This window comes from Vigna unguiculata, chromosome 5, assembly GCF_037176805.1.
Source record: "Vigna unguiculata cultivar grain cowpea cultivar isolate G323 ecotype 2 chromosome 5, ASM3717680v1, whole genome shotgun sequence".
Taxonomy (NCBI): Eukaryota; Viridiplantae; Streptophyta; class Magnoliopsida; order Fabales; family Fabaceae; genus Vigna; species Vigna unguiculata.
This window is the reverse complement of record NC_140796.1, coordinates 20,294,068-20,315,681: the sequence shown is the minus strand read 5'-3', so window position 1 is coordinate 20,315,681 and position 21,614 is coordinate 20,294,068. Positions and strand designations below refer to the sequence as shown.

The following is a 21,614-nucleotide window of genomic DNA, read 5'->3' as shown; positions in this document are numbered from 1 at the left end:
ACAATTTATTCAAGTAAAAATCAAATCTAAAGTTTAGGCCCATTCCAATTATGAAAGTCCTGAAATTGAGGGTCTGACATGTGTTGATTATTTTATGCAAATCAAGGAAAATCTCAGAGATTTGGGAAAATTATCAATAGATTAAATGGAATATTTATTAGTCAAAGATTATCAGCAATATTAAATACCCTTAAAGATGTTTACTCAAAGTACAACTCAGAATAATTAAAGAATAATTCAAAGATATGAATTCTCCAAAGGTTAAAAGATATATATCAAGAATTATCTCATACAATTTATTCAAGTACCAAATCAAACCTAAATTTTAGGCCCAATCCATTTATGAAAGTTTAGAAATTTAGGGTCTGATATGATATGTGTTGATTATGTTATGCAAATAAAGGAAAATCTCAAAGATTTGGGAAAATTATCAATATAATAAATGGAATATTTATTAGTCAAAAATTATGATCAATATTAAATACCGTCAAAGATGTTTACTCAAAGTACAAGTTAGGATAATTGAAGAATAATTCAAATATATGGATTCTCCAAAGATTAATAGATATATATCAAGAATTATCTCTTACAATTTATTCAAGTACCAAATCAAATCTAAATTTTAGGCCCAGTCCAATTATGAAAGCCTACAAATTGAGAGTCTAACATATGTTGATTATTTTATATAAATAAAGGAAAATCTTAGAGATTTGGGAAGATTAACAACAATAAAAGTTGAATATTGATTAGTCAAAGCTTATCAACAGTATTAGATATCCACAAAGTTGGTTACTCAAATAACAAGTTAAAATAATTGTAGAATAATTCAAAGATATAAAATCTCCAAAGATTAAAAGATATATATATCAAGAATTATCTCTTACAATTTATTGGAGTACAAAATCAAATCTATATTTTAGGCCCAGTCCAATTATGAAAGTCTACAAATTGAGGGTCTAACATGTGTTATGTAAATAAAGGAAAATCTCAGAAATTTGAGAAGATTAACAACAACAAAAGTTGAATATTGATTAGTCAAAGATTATAAACAGTATTAGATATCCACAAAGTTGGTTACTCAAATTACAAGTCAAAATAATTGGAGAATAATTCAAAGATATAAAATCTCCAAAGATTAAAAGATATATATATGAAGAATTATCTCTTACAATTTATTGGAGTACAAAATGAAATCTAAATTTTAGGCCCAGCCCAATTACGAAAGTCTATAAATTGAGGATTTGACATGTGTTGATTATTTTATGTAAATCAAGTAAAATCTCAGAGATTTGGGAAGATTAACAACAATAAAAGTTGAATATTGATTAGTCAAAGATTATCAACAGTATTAGATATCCACAAAGTTGGTTACTCAAATTAGAAGTTAAAATAATTGTAGAATAATTCAAGATATAAAATCTCCAAAGATTACAAGATATATATATCAAGAATTATCTCTTACAATTTATTGGAGTACAAAATCAAATCTATATTTTAGGCCCAGTCCAATTATGAAAGTCTACAAATTGAGGGTCTAACATGTGTTATGTAAATAAAGGAAAATCTCAGAAATTTGAGAAGATTAACAACAACAAAAGTTGAATATTGATTAGTCAAAGATTATAAACAGTATTAGATATCCACAAAGTTGGTTACTCAAATTACAAGTCAAAATAATTGGAGAATAATTCAAAGATATAAAATCTCCAAAGATTAAAAGATATATATATGAAGAATTATCTCTTACAATTTATTGGAGTACAAAATGAAATCTAAATTTTAGGCCCAGCCCAATTACGAAAGTCTATAAATTGAGGATTTGACATGTGTTGATTATTTTATGTAAATCAAGTAAAATCTCAGAGATTTGGGAAGATTAACAACAATAAAAGTTGAACATTGATTAGTCAAAGATTATCAAGAGTATTAGATATCCACAAAGTTGGTTACTCAAATTACAAGTTAAAATAATTGTAGAATAATTCAAGATATAAAATCTCCAAAGATTAAAAGATATATATATCAAGAATTATCTCTTACAATTTATTCAAGTACAAAATCAAATCTAAATTTTAGGCCCAGCCCAATTACCAAAATCTATAAATTGAGGGTCTGACATGTGTTGATTATTTTATGTAAATCAAGTAAAATCTCAGAGATTTGGGAAGATTAACAACAATAAAAGTTGAATATTGATTAGTCAAAGATTATCAACAGCTTTAGATATCCACAAAGTTGGTTGCTCAAATTACAAGTCAAAATAATTGAAGTATAATTCAAAGATATAGAATCTCCAAAGATTAATAGATATATATCAAGAATTATCTCTTACAATTTATTCAAGTACCAAATCAAATCTAAATTTTAGGCCCAGTCCAATTATGAAAGTTTACAAATTGAGGGTCTAACATGTGTTATGTAAATAAAGGAAAATCTCAAAAATTTGAGAAGATTAACAACAACAAAAGTTGAATATTGATTAGTCAAAGATTATAAACAGTATTAGATATCCACAAAGTTGGTTACTCAAATTACAAGTCAAAATAATTGGAGAATAATTCAAAGATATAAAATCTCCAAAGATTAAAAGATATATCTAACAAGAATTATCTCTTACAATTTATTCGAGTACAAAATCATATCTAAATTTTACGGCCAGTCCAATTATGAAAGTCTACTAATTGAGGGTCTGACATGTGTTGATTATTTTATGTAAATCAAGGAAAATCTCAAAGATTTGGGAAGATTAACAACAATAAAAGTGGAATATTGAGTAGTCAAAGATTATCAACGGTATTAGATATCCACAAAGTTGGGTACTCAAATTACTAGTCAAAATAATGGAAGAATAATTCAAAGATATAGAATCTTCAAAGATTAAAAGATATATATCAAGAATTATCTCATACAATTTATTCAAGTAAAAATCAAATCTAAAGTTTAGGCCCAGTCCAATTATGAAAGTCTATAAATTGCGGGTATGACATGTGTTATTTATATTATGCAAATAAAATAAAATCTCAGAGATTTTTGGGAAGATTAACAATAAAATAACTGCAATATTGATTAGTCAAAGATTATCAACACTATTAGATATCCACAAAGGTTTTTACACAAATTACAGGTCAAAATAATTAAAGAATAATCCAAAGATATAGAATCTGTAAAGATTAAAAGATATATATCCAGAATTATCTCATACAATTTATTCAAGTACAAAATCAAGTCTAATGTTTAGGCCCAGTCCAATTATGAAAGTCTATATATTGAGGGTCTGACATGTGTTGATTATATTTCGAAAATAAAGGAAAATCTCAGAGATTTTGGAAGAGTAACAACAAAATAAATGGAATATTATTTAGTCAAAGATTATCAACAATATTAGATACCCAAAAAGTTTTTTACTCATAGTACAAGTCAGAATAATTGAAGAATAATTCAAAGATAAGGATTCTCCAAAGATTAATATATATATATATATATATATATATATATATATAAATATATCAAGAATTATCTCTTACAATTTTTTCAAGTACCAAATCAAATTTAAATTTTAGGCTCAGTTCCATTACGAAATTCTAGAAATTGAGGGTCTGATATGTGTTGATTATATTATTCAAATAAAGGAAAATCTAAGAGATTTGGGAAAATTATCAATAGAATAAGTGGAATATTTACTAGTAAAAGATTATCAGCAATATTAAATACCAACAAAGTTTTTTCCTCAAAGTAAAAGTCAGAATAATTGAAGAATAATTCAAAGATATGGATTCTCCAAAGAGTAAAAGATATATATCAAGAATTATCTCTTACAATTTATTCACGTACCAAATCAAATCTATATTTTAGGCCTAGTCCAATTATGAAAGTCAATAAATTGAGAGTCTGATATGTGTTCATTATATTATGCAAATAAAGGAAAATCTCAGAGATTTGGGAAAATTATCAATAGAACAAGTTGAATATTTACTAGTAAAGGATTATCAGCATTATTAAATACCCTCAAAGATGTTTACTCAAAGTACAAGTCAGAATAATTGAAGAATAATTCAAAGATATGGATTCTCCAAACATTAAAAGATTTATATCAAGAATTATCTCTTACAATTTATTCATTTACCAAATCAAATCTAAATTTTAGGCCTAGTCCAATTATGAAAGTCAATAAATTAATAGTCTGATATGTGTTGTGTTCCTATAGAGAACAAATAAGATAAGTTATGCACAAGTAACACCTTACCCATAGTCCGCTATCTCCTCAGTAGGCCTCTTCCCGGTTGACATATGTCTGCTTGGACCCTGGAGGGGTTACCTGCAGAAGGGACTCTAAAGCTCAAGTCAGCAAAATCTCTCAGAAAGTCAAATCAGATGATTAGGGAAGTAATGAATGCGTACCTTTAATTCGTGGGGTCGAAGTATATTTATAGATTATTAATTGTGTTTGACCATTCCACGGGCTGGGTCCTGGTTTGGACCATAGGTGGGCCTAGGCTGTAGCCCAGGCCCTTAGTCCTGATTATTGTGGGCTTATTGATTTTTAGCAGTGTTTTGATTTCGTCAAGTCTCTTAGAGTGGTCGGTGTAGACCGATTTCCTCTTTAGCGGCTTGGGTTATCGGTTTAGGCCGGTTAGGCTTAGGTCAGCCTAGGCCAGCTACCTGAATTATTTTCCGTATAGATGTGGTGATCGTTTATTATTATTATTTGGTTGAGTTGGCTAGGTGTGGAACACCAGTCCCCCAGCCTTTGTCGATATAAGTATGTCGGTGAAGGATGATATGTGCTGATGTGCTAGCGAGACCGGCTAGGTGTGGTACACCAGTCCCCTAGACTTTAAGTGTGATGAATAGTGTGAAGGCTGAAAGCGTGAAGGGATTTGTGGCAGGTGAAGGTGTTCATGGCCGGTGAAGGGGTTTGTGGCAGGTGAAGGGGTGTCAAAAGTCTAATCCAGAGAGGTTTTGCGTCGTCATTTTGATGCTTCATGACTTTTAGTGTACCTTGTGACGATTGGAATAAGTTGTGACTTTTGGCGGGAAGGAGTTGTGACGTTTGAGATTCGTGTCTATAAATGAAGATATTGTTGGTAGTGCACCCATTTTGTTTCATTTGCAAAAATATGGGATTAGTTACTTCGTGTGCGTTAGAGTTGTGCGATATCTTCCTTACTTACTTCGTCATCCTAAAAAGAATCAGGTATGTCTAGTAGTAGTGATAGGGTTTCGTTGTCGAGTTCGAGTAGTGAGAGGTCTGGAGGTAGCGGGAGTAGTCGAGCCGATAATAGTGATAGGGAGGAAATAGGAAATGTAGGGAGGATCCCAATGGAGAGGGTAGTTGAGGTTAGGGAAGACCCACCCGAGGAGTTGGCGGAAAGTAGTTGGCCGGCAAAGGCCAGGTACGAATGGGTAGCGGCAGACGTGCGAACACAACAGTCGTTGTTTCGGTGGTCGCGGTTACTGAAATCGTGGTTGAACTGCATGCCACTTTTTGAGAAAGGTGCTCGGAGGGACATAGTGGTGCCATAGAGGGTAACTGCTGTGGAATGTGTTTGCCATGGTCGAGAAGGAGCTGCCAAAGAGTTTTTTTATATGTACATGTGTCATTTCTCACAACTACACATCTGGCTGCCATTTGATGAGTTCACCATGGGAGTGTTCCGGTTGTTGAATGTCGCTCCTAGTCAGATGCATCCGAATAGTTGGGCATACTTTCAAGCGTTCCGGTTGCTGTGCATGGCATTATATTTGGAGCCATCTCCGTGAGCATTTTTGTACTTTTTTGTTACGAGGCCGAAAAGTCCAACAACGTGGCTGTCACTCATAAGTCGGCCTGGTTTCAACAGACTATATGCTTTCACCCAGTCATTTAAGCACTTCAAAGATGGGTTCTACAAGGTGGTGGTGAAGCAAGCTGGCCGGTCACATTTTTATACAGCTGATGGTAATACTAAGTTTTCGTTTTTCTGGACCGGCAACCCTTGGAGGTATAAAGTGATTTCGAGGGAGGATTTGTCGGTGGTCGAGAAGAAGGTGATGGATACCTTGATGTAGTTTAGCGATAAGATGCCCACTAAGGGCTTAGTTAGGGTGTATAATTCGGTTCTCCCGGTTATAGATATTGAAGGTATCTTTCTATAATTTTGAGCATTATTTTATGTTCGAGCATTCTGATGGTTTGTGTGTTGTGTGTTGCAGGACATATGGCACAAATGGGCAAGAAGAACTTGACGCTTTTCCAAACCTTGCGAAAGGAGAAGCAACAAAGGCTAAAGCCGCTGGGAGCATTGAGGTTCCCAACCTGCAGAACTCGTTGGTAGACGTGCATGTGCATGGAGGAACCGAAAGAAAGGCAGAGTTGCCGGCAAGACCTAGCAAAGGAAAAGACGTGAAGATGGTGTAGGCCGTCTTGATGGGGCCGGGTTCATCAAGTGGAGTGAAGGGGCCGGAAGCTAGATTGATTGAGCTTCCAAAGACTACCTTGCGGAAGGACATCGAGATCAACATGCCAGAATTGCTGATAGATTCAATTGATAATATGGAGCCGAACGCCTTGGTGAAGGCTATGGTTGAATTCAGCAGCAAGACATTGATATTGAGTCGGCGTGTGGGATCTTTGTATCAGAGGCAGCTGAAGGATGGGAGTCGGACGAAGGTTGATGAACTTCAAGAGAAGGTGGACAAGTATGCAGAGGAAAGAGAAGGCTGGAAGAAGGAAAAGGAGGAATGGGAAGAGGAAAGGAAGAGGCTGGCTATATGGAAGGTGCGTTGCCTTGATTCTGAAGAAAAGTTGAAGGGCCGGATTGCAGATCTTGAGGCCGACTATGATGAGATAAAGGAGAAACATGACGAGTTGGAGGTGGAAATGGAGGATCTAAAGAGCTGCATTATACAAGAACATATCAACGGTTTTCAGAAGGGTGTGCGGCAAGCGGCCTTTTTTTATGAGAATGTTGATGTTAACGACGCAAGGTTTGATGTATATAAGGACGTGCTTGATGGGGTACTTGTGGACGAGGCTAAATCTAGTCCCGAGGGGGATGGGGAAAAGGGGGCGGAGAATGCCGATATTGATGGTGATGGAGTGGTGGCGAAGGATGTCGAGCAGGAGACAACTTAGAAACGTTATTTTAATATTTCCAATTTGCTTAATTATTCTAAGTTTGTAATAATCCGTACAGTACTTACTTTTGTGCTACTATGAATGCCTTGTGTATGTTATGATTTTGGAAGTATGAGCGTAGGCGGCAGGCTGCGTGTACCAAGGATAGGGCCAACTTTTCCATCATCTGGTATCTGGTTTCGGGGTCTTGCAGGGTTCTACTAACGAAGTAAATAGGATGTTGCGTGCCGCCTACATCTTGAACCAGCGCGGCGTTGACGATTTGATCCGTAGCTGTGATATAGACCAGTAGAGGTTGATGAGTATCCGGTTTGTGGAGGATAGCTGGTGAGGTGAGGGTGGTTTTCAGCTTTTGGAAAATTTGTTCACAATCGTCATTCCACATGAACTTGGTAGATTTTTTGAGTAGTTGTATGATGGGTTGGGTTTGTTCAGCTAATTTGGGAAGGAAACTGGACATGGCCGTGAGGCGGCCTATGAGGCGTTGTACTTCTTTGATGCTAGTTGGGCTTCACATCTCAATGATCGCATTGCACTTTTCAGGGTTAGCCTCTATGCCGCGCTAGGTCAGCATGAATCCAAGGAACTTGCCACGGTCGACACCAAAAATGCATTTATCGAGGTTGAGGCAGAGATTGTATTGCCTCAATGTAGAGAAAATTGCCGATAAGTCCTGAGCGTGCTGGTGATGGCTGGGGGATTTGACAACCATGTCGTCAACATACACTTCGACACATTTACACATTAAGTGGTTGAAGACTTTATCCATCAGTCGTAGGTAGGTTGTTCCTGCGTTTTTAAGACCAACGGCATGACCTTGTAGAAGTAATTGGCGTCGTCCGTGATGAAAGTGGTTTTGTTCATATCAGATGCGGCCATGGGAATTTGGTTGTAACCGGAATATGCGTCAAGGAAATTGAGGACCTTGTTAGGCGGCACCGTCGACAAGTCGATCAATATTGGGTAATGGGTAGGCATCTCTCGGACAGGCTTTGTTGAGATTGGTGTAATCAACACACATTCGCCACTTGCCATTGGCTTTCTTGACCAGGACTACGTTAGAGAGCCAAGTGGTATAGTGGGCTTCTTCAATAAACCCCGCGCTTAGTAATTTATCGGCCTCGGCCTTGGCCGCTAGGCGTCGCTCCTCGCCAAGTTTACGTTTTATCTGGGAGACATATCGGGCCTCCTTGTAAATAGATAACTTATGGGATGCCACTTGAGGGTCAACTCCAGGTAAGTCAGCAGCTAACCAAGTGAAGACGTCCGAGTTGTCGAAAATGGTGGGTGTTATGATTTCACGTTGTTCGGATTCGAGCCCAGTACCGAGCTTGATGGTGCGGTCATTAGGGAGCTCTAAGGGGGTGATTTCTTCAACAGGTTCAAGGCGGACATCTCGGCCCACTCTAGGGTCTAGATCATCGCTAGACAAAACGATCCCAGAGCCGGATGGTCGCTCTATGTGATTAGTTTGCAGGATGGAGAGCTGTGGGTGTAGGCTGGCCATGTATCATTCGCGTGCAAGACGTTGATCGCCATGGATGGTGAGGATGTCACCTGATGGGGAGGGAAATTTCATGGCGAGGTGTGGTGTGGAGACAACAGCGCCAAGGGTGTTGAGTGAAGGGCGACCTAGGAGGACATTATAGGATGTAGGCGCATCGACGATGACGAAGCGGATAGGAATGGTCTTTGTTTGGGCTCCGTCACGGAAGACGATATGGAGGTCAATGTAGCCGTGGGTTGAAACTCTTTCCCTAGAAAAGCCATAAATTGGTTCATCATATGGGACCATAGCGGTGTCTGGGAGTTGAAGTTTCTGGTATGTTACCCAATAAAGGATGTCAATGGAGCTGCCTTGGTCGACGAGGAATTTTTTGACTGCATAATTTTCTATTTCGACAGTGCTGACCATAGGGTCGTCTTGTTGGTGATCGAGGTCGTGGAAGTCGTCGTCCGTGAAGGTTATGGGAGGCATGTGACGTTTGTGATGGGAATGGTTAATATGGTTGATGGATTAGATATGGCAGAGGTGTCGCTTTCTGGCGGAAGTGGTAGAGCCTCCACTAGCGAAACCACCGAAGATGGTATTGATAGTGCCGCGTAGGGGAGGGTCGGTAAGGGTGACCTCGGTGCAAGCCAGTTGGGGGTCATGCTTTGTAGGTTAGTGTGGGCGTTTATCGTGGCGAGAGTCACGGGGAGGGCGTCGGTGGTCAGGACGAGGAGGATGATGGGATCGAGAAGAGTGATCGTCTTTGCGGACAAAGCGTGAAAGTGGCCAACACACACTAGTTCTTCAATTTTATCCTGGAGTGCTTTACAGTTCTCTGTAGTATGGCCATGGTTGTGGTGATAACGACAGTATTTAGTCATGTCTGCGTTGGGGGGAGTGGTCGTCTTGTGTGGTGGTGGGATGAGGTCGGCCTGTAAAGCCTCCTCAAAGAGGCGGGATCTGGGTACATTTAGGGGAGCATATCTGGTGAAGCGGGGTTGTCTGGGTTCTCGTGGTCTCGGATCAGGACGGGGGGGTTGTGGGGTGGGGTTAGCGGTAGAGGGTGCGTAATCATTGCAAAATTTTGTATGGAAGGTTTGCATTTCCTCCATACGGACGTAATCGACGGCCCGCAGCTTCAACTCATGCATAGAGGCAGGTGGGTGGAGGTAAACATTATTGGCGAAGGGGCCGGGTTGGAGGGTGAGGGCCATGCACTGGAGTATCATCTCTTGATTGAGGTGTGAGGTGCGAAGGGCAGCCTTGCTGAAGCGATCGATAAATGCCCGGAGCGTCTCTCCTTGTTCTTGCCTGACGCCGAGGAGTGATATTGTAGTAGTTTGATGTGGGCGGCTGCGAGCGAAGTGAGTGGTGAACATGTGTGAGAGGGTGTCGAAGCTGTCGATAGAGTATGGTGGGAGGGTGGTGAACCATTCTAGGGCGGGGCCTTTGAGGGTGGTAGGGAAAGCTTTTCAAAAGACTCCGTCATGAGAAGTGTAGAGGGCTACGTGTGTTATGTAGACTTTGAGGCGTTCGTCGGGGTCGGTTTCACCTGTGTAGCGTTCTAGTGTGAAGGGTTCCCACTGGGTGGGGAGGGGGTGTTGGGGATGAAGTCGGTGAAAGGGTGACGACGTCTGGGTTGGTGGGATGGAAGCGGGTGAGGAGGTTTGGGATGGTGGACGAGAGTGGGAAAAGTGGAGGTGAAGTTGTGAGGAGGGATGTGGGTAGTAGGGAGGTTGTGAAGGTTGTAGGGTGGGACATGAGTGGTATGTAGGGTGGTGGGCATGTTGTAGGGGACATGAGTGGTGGGGAGAGTGGTGGCGAGAGTGGGAGCCGCAATATGAGTGGCGGGGAGGGTGGAGTGGAAGTGAGTAAGGTGGGCTGAGAGGATGGGAGTTTGTTGGGTGGTGGTGAAGGTGTGCGGGGTAGGATTGTACTCGCTTTCCTCTTCAGTAGGCTGGAAAGCCAAGGACCCTGCAGCTTCAGATGTTTCCTTGGCCTTTCCCTTTTGAGTGGGATCGACTTCGATCTTTTGCCTTAGGCGAGAATTTTCCTGTCGCAGTGTTTCCATCTCATCAGCGCTGCGCTTCTTCAAGTCAGCCAGCTCCTGTTGCATTTTGGCTTGACCGTCTAGGATGGCGGCCAGATCTGGGGTGATGTTAGCGGGTCTTGAGGGTCCAGCTTCAACCTGCTTGTTAACTTCTGCTCTGCTGCGGGTAGAAACCATTTTCAGAGAAGGCGGGTAGTAAAGTACTATCTCGTGCCCCACGGTGGGTGCCGATTGTTCTTGTAGAGAACAAACAAGATAAGTTAGGCACAAGTAACACCTTACCCATAGTCTGTCATCTCCTTAGTAGGCCTCTTCCCGGTTGACATATGTCTGCTTGGACCTGGGAGGGGTTACCTGCAGAAGGGACTCCGAAGCTCAAGTCAGCGAAATCTCTCAAAAAGTCAAATCAAATGATTAGGGAAGTAATGAATGCGTACCTTTAATTTGTAGGGTCGAAGCATATTTATAGATTATTAATTGTGTTTAACCATTCCACGGGCTGGCCCTGGTTTGGGCCATAGGTGGGCCTGGACCCTAGCCTAGGCCCTTAGTCCTGATTATTGTGGGCTTACTGATTTTTAGGAGTGTTTTGATTTCGTCAAGTTTCTTAGAGTGGTCGTTGTAGACCGATTACCTATTTAGCGGCTTATGCCGCTATTGTTCGCATGTCGTCTTAGGCTGGCTGTTCCTTTATAGCGGCTTGGGTTATCGGTTTAGGTCGGTTAGGCTTAGGTCAGCCTAGGCCAGCTACCTGAATTAGATGTGGTGATGGTTTATTATTATTATTTGGTTGAGTTGGCTAGGAGTGGTACATGTTGATTATGTTATGCAAATAAAGGAAAATCTCAAAGATTTGGGAATATTATCAATAGAATAAGCAGAATATTTATTAGTCTAAGATTATGAAGAATATTAGATGCCAACAAAGTTGTTTACTCAAAGTACATGTCAGAATAATTGAAGGATAATTCAAAGATATGGATTCTCCATAGATTAAAAGATATACATCAAGAATTATGTTTTATAATTTATTCAAGTACCAAATCAAATCTAAACTTAAGCCCACTCTAATTATGAAAGTCTATAAATTGAGGGTCTAAGATGTGTTGATTATTTTATGGAAGTAAAGGAAAATATGAGATTTGGGAAGATTAACAACAATAAAAGTTGAATATTGATTAGTCAGAGATTATCAACAATATTAGATATCCACAAAGTTGGTTACTCAAATTACAAGTCAGAATAATTGAAGAATAAGTCAAAGATATGGATTCTCCAAAGATTCAAAGATATATATCAAGAATTATATCATACAATTTATTCAAGTACCAAATCAAATCTAAATTTTAGGCCTTGTTCAATGATGAAAGTCTATAAATTGAGGATTTGACATGTGTGGATTATATTTTTCAAATAAAGTATGATCCAGAGATTTTGGAAGATTATCAACATAATAATTGGAATATTTATTCGTGAAAGATTATCAACAAAGTTGGTTACTCATATTACAAGTCAAAATAGTTAAAGAATAATTCAAAGATATGGATTCTCGAAAGATTTAAAGATATATATAAAGAATTATCTCATACAATTTATTCAAGTACAAAATCAAATCTAAATTTTAGGCCCAATCCAATTATGAATGTCTATAATATCTAATAAAATGAACAAAACCAGAGCAGCTCCACTTACCTGGTAATCCATGCTTCAATTGAAAATCCCAAGATTGCTTTCCTATTGCCACATGAAAATTGATCCCTTTCCTTCTCCACTAACCATTCCTTTTCCACTTTTCTGCTATTAATTTAATTAAATAAAAAATAAACGAAAATGTGGCTTAAAGGGACGTTAATGGCCATTAATTTCCATTAATTGGTAGTTTGCTCAACCCTTCCAGCTACTCCTATGTGACGACTAGGGCTTTTTGTCCCTTCTCCTTCATGTCAAGAAGAATTTTGGCAAAAATGAACCTATTTTGCATTAACCAATGTTCGAACACACAACCATGCAATTGTTAAGCCAATGCATCACCAATTCATCCAATTCATGTTCTATAGTAATTCATACACATCTAGGAATATAATCTCATGAACCATTATCAAGCATACTATTAGCATTCTCAGGACTCAAACCCAAGTCCTCTTAACAAGACCAAGTACTCTTAACCACTTAAACTAGTAATATTCCTTATCATATCTTTTCGCATTAAATGTCATAAATATTCATTATCCACATTTATATTAAATAATTATTCATTTAATTATTCAATTTTCTCGGTTGTTACAGTGAAAATGCTAGACACATTGTGCTCTAGTTTGACACATTTTACAGCTCGAGAGGTTTGAGCTTTAATGTTGATTCATGTGTGATTCACTTGTATTACTGCACTCTAGAAGAACTTGTGGATACTTGTGAAAACAGTAAGCTAAAGTGAGAAAGTGTGTGTGACTCAAATGTGGAGGTGCTAAGGTGTTTTAAAGTGGAAATATGATGTGTAAAAGCTGTAACAGCAAACAAAAGCAAAAGAAAAAGAAACACGTGCTGGAAATTATGAAAAAGAGAAAAGAATCATAAAAAGAATACATGTTAAGAAAAAGTGAAAATCTGGAAAAGGAAACGAGTAAAGCTAGTGATGATGGTGTGATGTTAAAAGGTCAAAATAGACTTGAGGCACGCACATACCTAGATCACCACTGTTTCACTGTTCTTAAACTCAAAACTCTGCGACCATTTTTATCCCACCCTTAGCCAGACCACGTTACAAGTTTAATTTCAAGACCTATTGATTCTAAGAATGTTCAAGGCAAATTGGTGGATGTTAGAGGATTTACACGCCTATAGGAAGTGCAATTTTATAACTAGTGCAAAGTGTAAACACTAGACCTTGAGAATTTAAGAGTGAATGAGTGTATACACTTTCTGGTAAGGTCAAGACCGTTCTGCTCGAAAGTTATGTTTTTGAAGCTGTGTAGAGTATCTCCTCGAAAGTTACTGGTGGTATGCATCTACTTTAAGCACCATTTTACTGCTTTTATTCATATGAAGTGTTGCTTAACAAGATATAGAATGACATTCCTACTAGTACATTCACTAAATCTGGAGAATGAAGTAATCAACAATATACAAGTTAAAAAGTTGATATGCAGTTAAAAAGTTAAAAACATGGATTAAAAAGTGTACGGTAATATTTTTGGGTCAAGAATAAAACTATTTTTTGCTTAGGCCTTGTATGAGTCATTGATATTATAGTTCTGAGTGATGTATTTATATTTATTACACTTTTCCCTCTTTCCTTTTAAGGTATCAGATAGACTTGTATATCAATCTTCATTGCTGTTGGTGATAATTGAATAGGGGGAATGTGTCTGTTGGGAAAGAATTTTTTGATTAATTTTATTTTTTAATTTTTTTTTCTAAAAGGAGTTATGAAAGAAATTAGTTTGGTATATAAAAGAATATTATATTTTCTCAAAGTTAAGAATATTATACTCAAGAGTGTAAAGTGTAGAAAATAGGAGGAAGACGTTAATTTAATTTTTTTTAATGAGTTATGATAAAGCATACACTTAAGAATGAATGTGAAGGGAGTAAACAAAGCTTGTAAATACTAGCGGAAACATAAGCTATTTTTACTGTGTTTGATCTGCGATTTTATTTATTATATGAAAGATAACTAAATATATTATCCATTTTACTTTGACATTTATCCCGTTGAAACCATTCTTAAATTTTAGTTTTAAGTAACTTTTTTACTTGATTTTTTCCTGATAGCCACTCTTCACATTGGAGATTTTTAAATATGAGAAATTGCATGGTTCTTATTTAAAAAATTGATGAGCATTTTAGTATAGAAATTGATAAGCTTTATCTTTTACTTCAATGTTTTCAAACTCTTTCAACCGTTGACTCATAATCTGTATACTACAACAACCATTGTATTTCTCTGGAGTACTATATTCCACTACAAAATATACCAAAATAATTCCTGTTTGAATGGCTTCCAAGTGTTTGATTACTTACACTTCATTAGCAAAATGACACTACTAGAAAAATGTAATTTAGCACCGATATTAACCACCGAAATAATTTAGTCGCAAATTGTGTTTGAAATAGCCACTGATCTAGCGATTGGATACTTGTACAGTAATATTTATTACTATAGCAACTGAAATAGACACCGAAAACTTTTAGTCTCTAAATATTATGTTTTAGTTATCGATTTAGTAACCAAAATAAATCTTATTTTGCAAAATATATTTAATATGGTAATTAGTTACTGAATATTTTTGGCCTCCAAACATTATTTAATATGCAATGTTTTAGCCACCGATCTAGCGACCAAAATACATTTTATTTTTGTAAAATATAATTAATATGCTAATTAGCCACCAAATATATTTGGTCGCTAAAACAATATTTAATATGTAATGTTTTAGTCACCGATTTAACGACCGAAAGAAATATTATTTTATAAAATATATTTAATATGGTAATTAGCCACCGAATATTTTCGGTCGCTAAAACTGTAAGGCTTGTTTATTTTCCTGCCTTATTTTAAGGGCTTATCCTAAGAAGATGAGCCTAAAGGCTGGCCCATAGGGTGCCAAGGCCCCTAAAGCAGCTAGGGTCCCCCATTCTGCACTCACTTGCAAACATCATCTTGCTCAAACACTCTATTTTCCTTACAGAAGGCTCTGCTAGGGTTTAGCCCCTGGTTCTCGTCAAGTTAGCTTAATCCCGTCCTCTTGCTCCATGTAAGTCGTTTTCAACTTGTACTCTTCCATTCAGTCAACTCTTCGTGATTCCAACTAAGATTTTGTTTGGGTGACCTCGTTTTAAGGGAAGCTAGGGCTTGCTTATTTACTTCGATTTTTGCTTGCTTTGCCGCTATTTCACGATTTATGGCTTGTGTACTATTGTTGAAATGTGGAATGCCTTGTATTGCTGTTTGGGTATGAAAATGTGGCTGTTGGATGGAGAATAGTGGCGAGATATGATACTCTCGCCCAAGCGAGTCTGTCTCGCCTAGGCGAGACTTGTAGAAACAGGCTAGGTTCGTACTCGAGCTCTCACTCAAGTGTAGAGCTCTCGTTTGAGCGAGGTGACATCTCGCTCAAGCGAGAGGGGCTCGCCTAAGCGAGAATGCGTGAGAGCTTTAACATGTCACTACACTTTTAGCCCACAACCTCACCTTTGGGCGAGGGGTGGCCTCACTCAGGCGAGATAGCCTCACCTAAGCGAGCGTTCGCAAAGCCTCCCAGGACCTCTATCATGATCTCGCCTAAGCGAGAGTCTGTAGCTTGACCGAGAGCACTCCTCTCGCCTTAGAGAGGGCTTTTGGCTTGAGCGAGATCTGTTGCAGGCCACACTATTTTCCTCACATGGTTGTCTTTGATTGTTTGATTGGTTGGTTTGCTCTATTTAAAGTGTGAGGCATGTGAATATACATGAAAAATCTAAGGTTATGAATTTTATTGATGTGTTGGTATGATCTTGGCATGTAAAACAAATGAGATGGTTGGTAATGAAAGTGGCATGGTGTTGGTATGAGATATGATTCTATATTAATGGATGAGACATGATGTTGGTATGTTTAGGGTGTAATTCCATGATAGTTTCGTGGAGGTGCCTCATTTGGTTAGGGCGTAATTCCATGACCCTCTAGGTGAGACCTCATGGTGGTGCCTCAGTTGGTCGGGATGTAATTCCATGGCCCTGTTAGTGGGAGTTCATGGTGGTGCCCCATCTATATAATTTAGTAAGGATTCAAGGTAAGGATTGCATCCTGACACTCTAAAGAGTTAGTTAGTCTCACGTAGAGCGTACTGACTCGAGTGGTGAGAGTAGCAGAAGGCTTGGAACCAAATAAGGTATTATATTATAAAATATATTTAATATAGTAAGTGGTCACTTAATATTTTTGATAACTAAAATATTATTTATTTAATATAAATTATAATTAATTAAATTATGTATTTTTACATTTTGCCGACACTTAAAAGAAAAATAATATCCTACTTTAAAAAATACTCCACTACCATTAGAACTACTACCACCACCAACATCAGCACCACCACCACCATCACCACTACTATCATTACCACCACCACCACCACCACCACTGCCATCACCACCATCACAACCTCCACGTCCATCATAACCACCACAAACACCACATCCACCACCACCATTACCACCACCAACATCAACACCACCACCATTACCACCACAACCATCACCACCACTATCACCACCACCACCACCACTACCACCACCACCACCACCATTACCACCATCACCATTATCACTGTCATCACCACCACCACAACCTCCACCTCCACCATAACCACCACAAACATTTGACAGATGAATTTAGAGAAGGAGTGTATGAGTTCCTACCATATGTTATTGGTCAAGAAAAGTTTTTAGAACAAGGTGAAATGTTAAGGTGTCCTTGTGTTAAATGTAGATGTAAAGTTTTCAAGTATGTGGATCAAGTCGGGTTGGATCTTTATGAAGAGGGATTCATGCCTAATTATTATTGGTGGACAATTCATGGTGAAGAATTGCCATAATTCGCCCAAGTGGATGTTCAAAGTACCAATTATCGAACTTGTGAGCAACGAGATGAATTAGATCATTTCCATCAAATGATCATGGATCATGTTGGACCCTCAAATGCCTATTGTATGCAACAAGATGGTGTAATTGGATCAGAGTACATGAACGAAGACCCTGATCTTGAAACTCAAAAGTTCTTTGACATGCTTGGTGCTGCACAAGCACCTTGTGGGAAGGATGTGACAATCACTCAGAATTGTTGGCATGTTTAGAAGCTTTAAGCTTGAAATCTGATTACAATATATCTGAAGGATGTTTCAATAGAATGGTCCAACTTATGGGGGAGACTATGCCAAAAGATCATCGAATGATTAATAATTTTTTTGAAGCTAAGAAGTCAGTCGAAAAATTAGGTTTCGGTTGTACAAAAATTGATATTGTTGCCCAAAAGGATGCATGTTGTATTATAAGGAAAATTCTCATAAAAGTCTAACTAATTGCTCTATCTGTGGAATGGATCGATATAAGACAATAACTAGGAAATGAATTGAAAAAAGATTGTTGTTAAAAAAATGTGGTATTTTCCTATTATCCCAAGACTAAAAAGGCTATATTCTTCAATGGCCACTGCACCTCACATGAGATGGCATAATGAGAATCAAAGGGACCGTCTATTTTGTGTCATCCATATGATGAGGAAGCTTGGAAACATTTTGATAGAATGCACCTAGAGTGTAGTTAGGACCTAAGAAATGTCAGATTAGGTTTATGTGCAGATGGGTTTAATCCTTTTGGTGAATATGGAAAAAGTTATTCTTGTTGGCCGGTTATACTAACTCCATACAATCTTCCACCTTCAATGTGCATGAAAATAGAATTTATGTTATTGACTATCTTAATTCCAAGCCCTTCAAATCCAAAGCATAAGATTGATTTGTTTTTGCAACAACTAGATTGAAGGGATATTAACTTATAATGTGTCATTGAGGCAAAATTTCACAATGAAAGCTGCTTTGATGTGGACAATTAATGACTTTCCAACTTATGGTACGTTTTCAGGTTGGATGACTTCGGGTAGACTCATTTGCCCTATATGTATGGAAAGAACAAAGACATTCCCTCTTAATCATAGCCACAAGATCTCCTATTTTGATTGTCATCGTCTATTCCTTTCACTTGATCATCCATTTAGAAAGGATAAAAAGGCATTCAAGAAGAAGTTTGTTGAGAATTTCGCACTCCTCTGCGTTTGTCCAGCCTTGATATTTGGAATACTTTTGCTCGATTACCACTATGCATTAAATTACAAGAAGAGAATATTTCTGAATATGGTATAAAACATAATTGGAAGAAACAAAGTATATTCTGGAGGTTGTCATATTGGAAAACTCAACTTTTATGTTATAATATTGATGTTATGCACACAAAAAGAAATGTGTTCATGAATGTGTTTGACACTGTGATGGATATCAAAGGAAAAACTAAGGATACAAACAAGGCTCGATTGGATGTAGCAGAAATATGCAATCGAAAAGAGCTAGAATTGAAAGACATTGGTCGTGGAAAACTTATCAAACCAAAGGCAGCAAATGGATTCACCAAATCTCAAAGAGTATCTATTTGTAAATGGGTTAAAGAACATACTCTTCCAGATGGATATGCTTCCAATTTAGGTAGATGTGTTGACCTTAGTCAAGGAAAGTTACATGGGATGAAAAGTCACGACTGTCATGTTTTCATACAACGATTGCTTCCAATTGCATTTGACTCATTACCAAAACCAATTTGGAAAGTTGTTGTTGAGCTAAGTCTTTTCTTTAGAGAATTAACTTCCACAACACTAAATGTTGAACACCTAAGAATTCTGGAAGAAAATATACTTGTGTTATTGTGTAAAATGGAACAAATATTTCCACCAAGCTTCTTTGATTTCATGGAACATCTTCCAATTCATCTTCCTTATGAGGCAAAAGTTGGTGGTCCAGTCCAATATCATTGGATGTATCCATTTGAGAAGTATAAAATTACTAATCACTTTTTACAACATTTGTTGCTTTTGCCTTCATTTTTTAAGCAATGCAGTTTATATTCTTTATTAGGTTCTTACACTCTCTAATAAAGAAAGTAAAAAACAAAGCTAGGGTGAAGGGCTTTATTTGTGAAGCTTACTTGGTGGAGGAAACATCTACATTTGCCTCATTTTATTATCTTCATCATGTTGAAACAAGAAGGACTAGGATCCCTCGTAACCTTGAAGTAGGTGAAAGTTTTTCATGTACTCCTCCAATTTCAATTTTCAATTATCCAGGAAGAGAAATTGGAAAATGCTTGACATATTATCTAAACCAAAAAGACTTTGATGCTGCCCAATTGTATGTTCTTCAAAATTGTGAAGAGGTTCAACCATACATTGAGTAAGATGATGTTCACACCCATGTTAATTATGTTAATTTGTGGGGTTTGAGTAATTTGATTTCTTCTTTGCAGTATTTATGTTGAATATTTACGAGAGATTAATCCTACAACTTCTGAAGCTAAAATTGGTCAGGACATTTCATCCTATTTTGCTACATGGTTCAAACAATATGTAGGTATTTACATACATTTCATCCTATACTTGCCAGTTATACAAATTTTCTATTTAGATTGACATAGTATAATGTATAATCTTTTATATATTTAGGTTCTCAATCCAGAAAATAATATTCAAGAACCATTATTGGTTAATTTGGCATGGGGTCTTAAGAAAAAAGTTGAATCATGGCCTATATATGTTATCAATGGATACAAATTTCACACTGTTCTTTGGAGGGAAGGAATGAATTCCTCCAACTATGGTGTTTATGTACGGGGAAGCGACGGTCAATTAGAATCGGATTTTTATGGGATATTGTCTAATATTATTCAACTGGAGTATAATGGCTTGCCAATCATGAATTTAATTCTCTTTCAATGTGAATGGTTTGATAATACTCCTAATATAGGAACCAAAGTAGATAATAAGTATGGAATTGTTCAAGTAAAGCAATTGTAACATCCCTAGGAAATATTACTTAAAAATAAATATTAAAATAAACATTTGCATTAATAGCCAACTCGATAAAAATCCCAACGCGGGAAAATTTTATTTCATTAAGTTAGCGCGCCAAAACTCATAACCAATTCATAAAATGTTACAAGTTCCCAAAAATTTCATTTAAAACATAAATTACAATCTAGTAAGAATCCTAGCACTACTCCCATGCTAGCCCTCACTCCGCCATCTGAGCATCCTCAGCACCACCTGTATCAACATCTGCTCCCGTGTAACGAATTACACGATCATCGCCACACACAAACAGAAAGGGTGAGCTGAGAAAATAAAATAATAAGCATGTAATCACAGGATAGATCATATACCCATCTTAATCATTATCTATAAATCTTGGCCAAGACCCTAACCCCAAGACTTAACAGTCTTCAATTCATATAACTGGTTAGCCTTGGACTCGGGAATCTGATGCTCACACGAACCTGCCCGCTCGTGGTCCTGCCTCTACGAACCTCCCAACCCCACTGTTTTCTCGTCACCGCCTGGCGGAGCACACCTTGCCGCCAGGCGCCACTCAGTGCAGCGCACTCCCCTGTTAAGTCCATCGCCTGGCGGTTATCAGCGTACCGCCAGGCACCATACCAGAACAACATTTTCTGGTTTATGACACTCCAGTTAATCCAGTTTACTGTTTTAAATCCCTTCCATAGATCGCATAAGAACCCCAATCTCAACCCTCACATAAGCAAGCCTACAAATATCATATGTAAACAAATACATGTGCTTTTACCTCTATCAATCCACTCCCTTAAGTTCTCTTTCATCTCACAAAATCGCAGACATAGAATAACCACTCCATCCATCCTAGGGGCTGCTATCATTTCAAATATTCTGTCATCACACCCCTAAATATACTGCATGCTCTTGTCAACTCCCAGTTCCTTACTTCTCTCATACCCAAACCATATACTCCTTCCCTCTTTTGCTTTCTTCCATCTTCCATTCATCCTTGACCAACATTCCAATACCTAACATTTCCTATTCCCCACCCTTGCTCACATTTTCCTTTATTTGATCATCAATCTACACTACATTTCCTTTATACTCCTCTCATGTTTTACTTCCCCCCCAACACACTCCAGATTTCTCACACCACCCTGATAGGACACTGTCGCCTGGCGGCCAATCGTCCACCGCCAGGCGGTGCATCAGTTCATGGGTATCATACCCAGATTTTCTGCACACGCGCTCAACACCCAAAATTCCAGAATCTGATTTCCGCTTTTGCCTCTAACAATAATCATCAATTTCACATAATTTTATTGCACACGCTCTCCTTCATATCACTCATCCCATTCCATTA

General features: G+C 37.8%; 1 protein-coding gene and 1 pseudogene across 1 annotated transcript; one reads left to right on the top strand and one right to left on the bottom strand.

Annotated features, from left to right (window-relative positions):
* Positions 1–8,627: 8,627 nt before the first annotated feature.
* LOC146886208 (uncharacterized) lies at positions 8,628–9,032 on the bottom strand. Its single transcript, XM_085673337.1, has one exon. It carries the CDS (start codon positions 9,030–9,032, stop codon positions 8,628–8,630), a length of 405 nt encoding a protein of 134 aa, XP_085529463.1.
* A 2,744-nt stretch (positions 9,033–11,776) lies between these two features.
* LOC146886207 (uncharacterized) lies at positions 11,777–20,254 on the top strand (annotated as a pseudogene).
* The last annotated feature ends 1,360 nt before the right edge of the window (positions 20,255–21,614 follow it).

Bases quoted from the DNA above. Each gene is read 5' to 3' on its own strand.
- LOC146886208 (XM_085673337.1), bottom strand. From the start codon at position 9,032: ATGGTCAGCACTGTCGAAATAGAAAATTATGCAGTCAAAAAATTCCTC.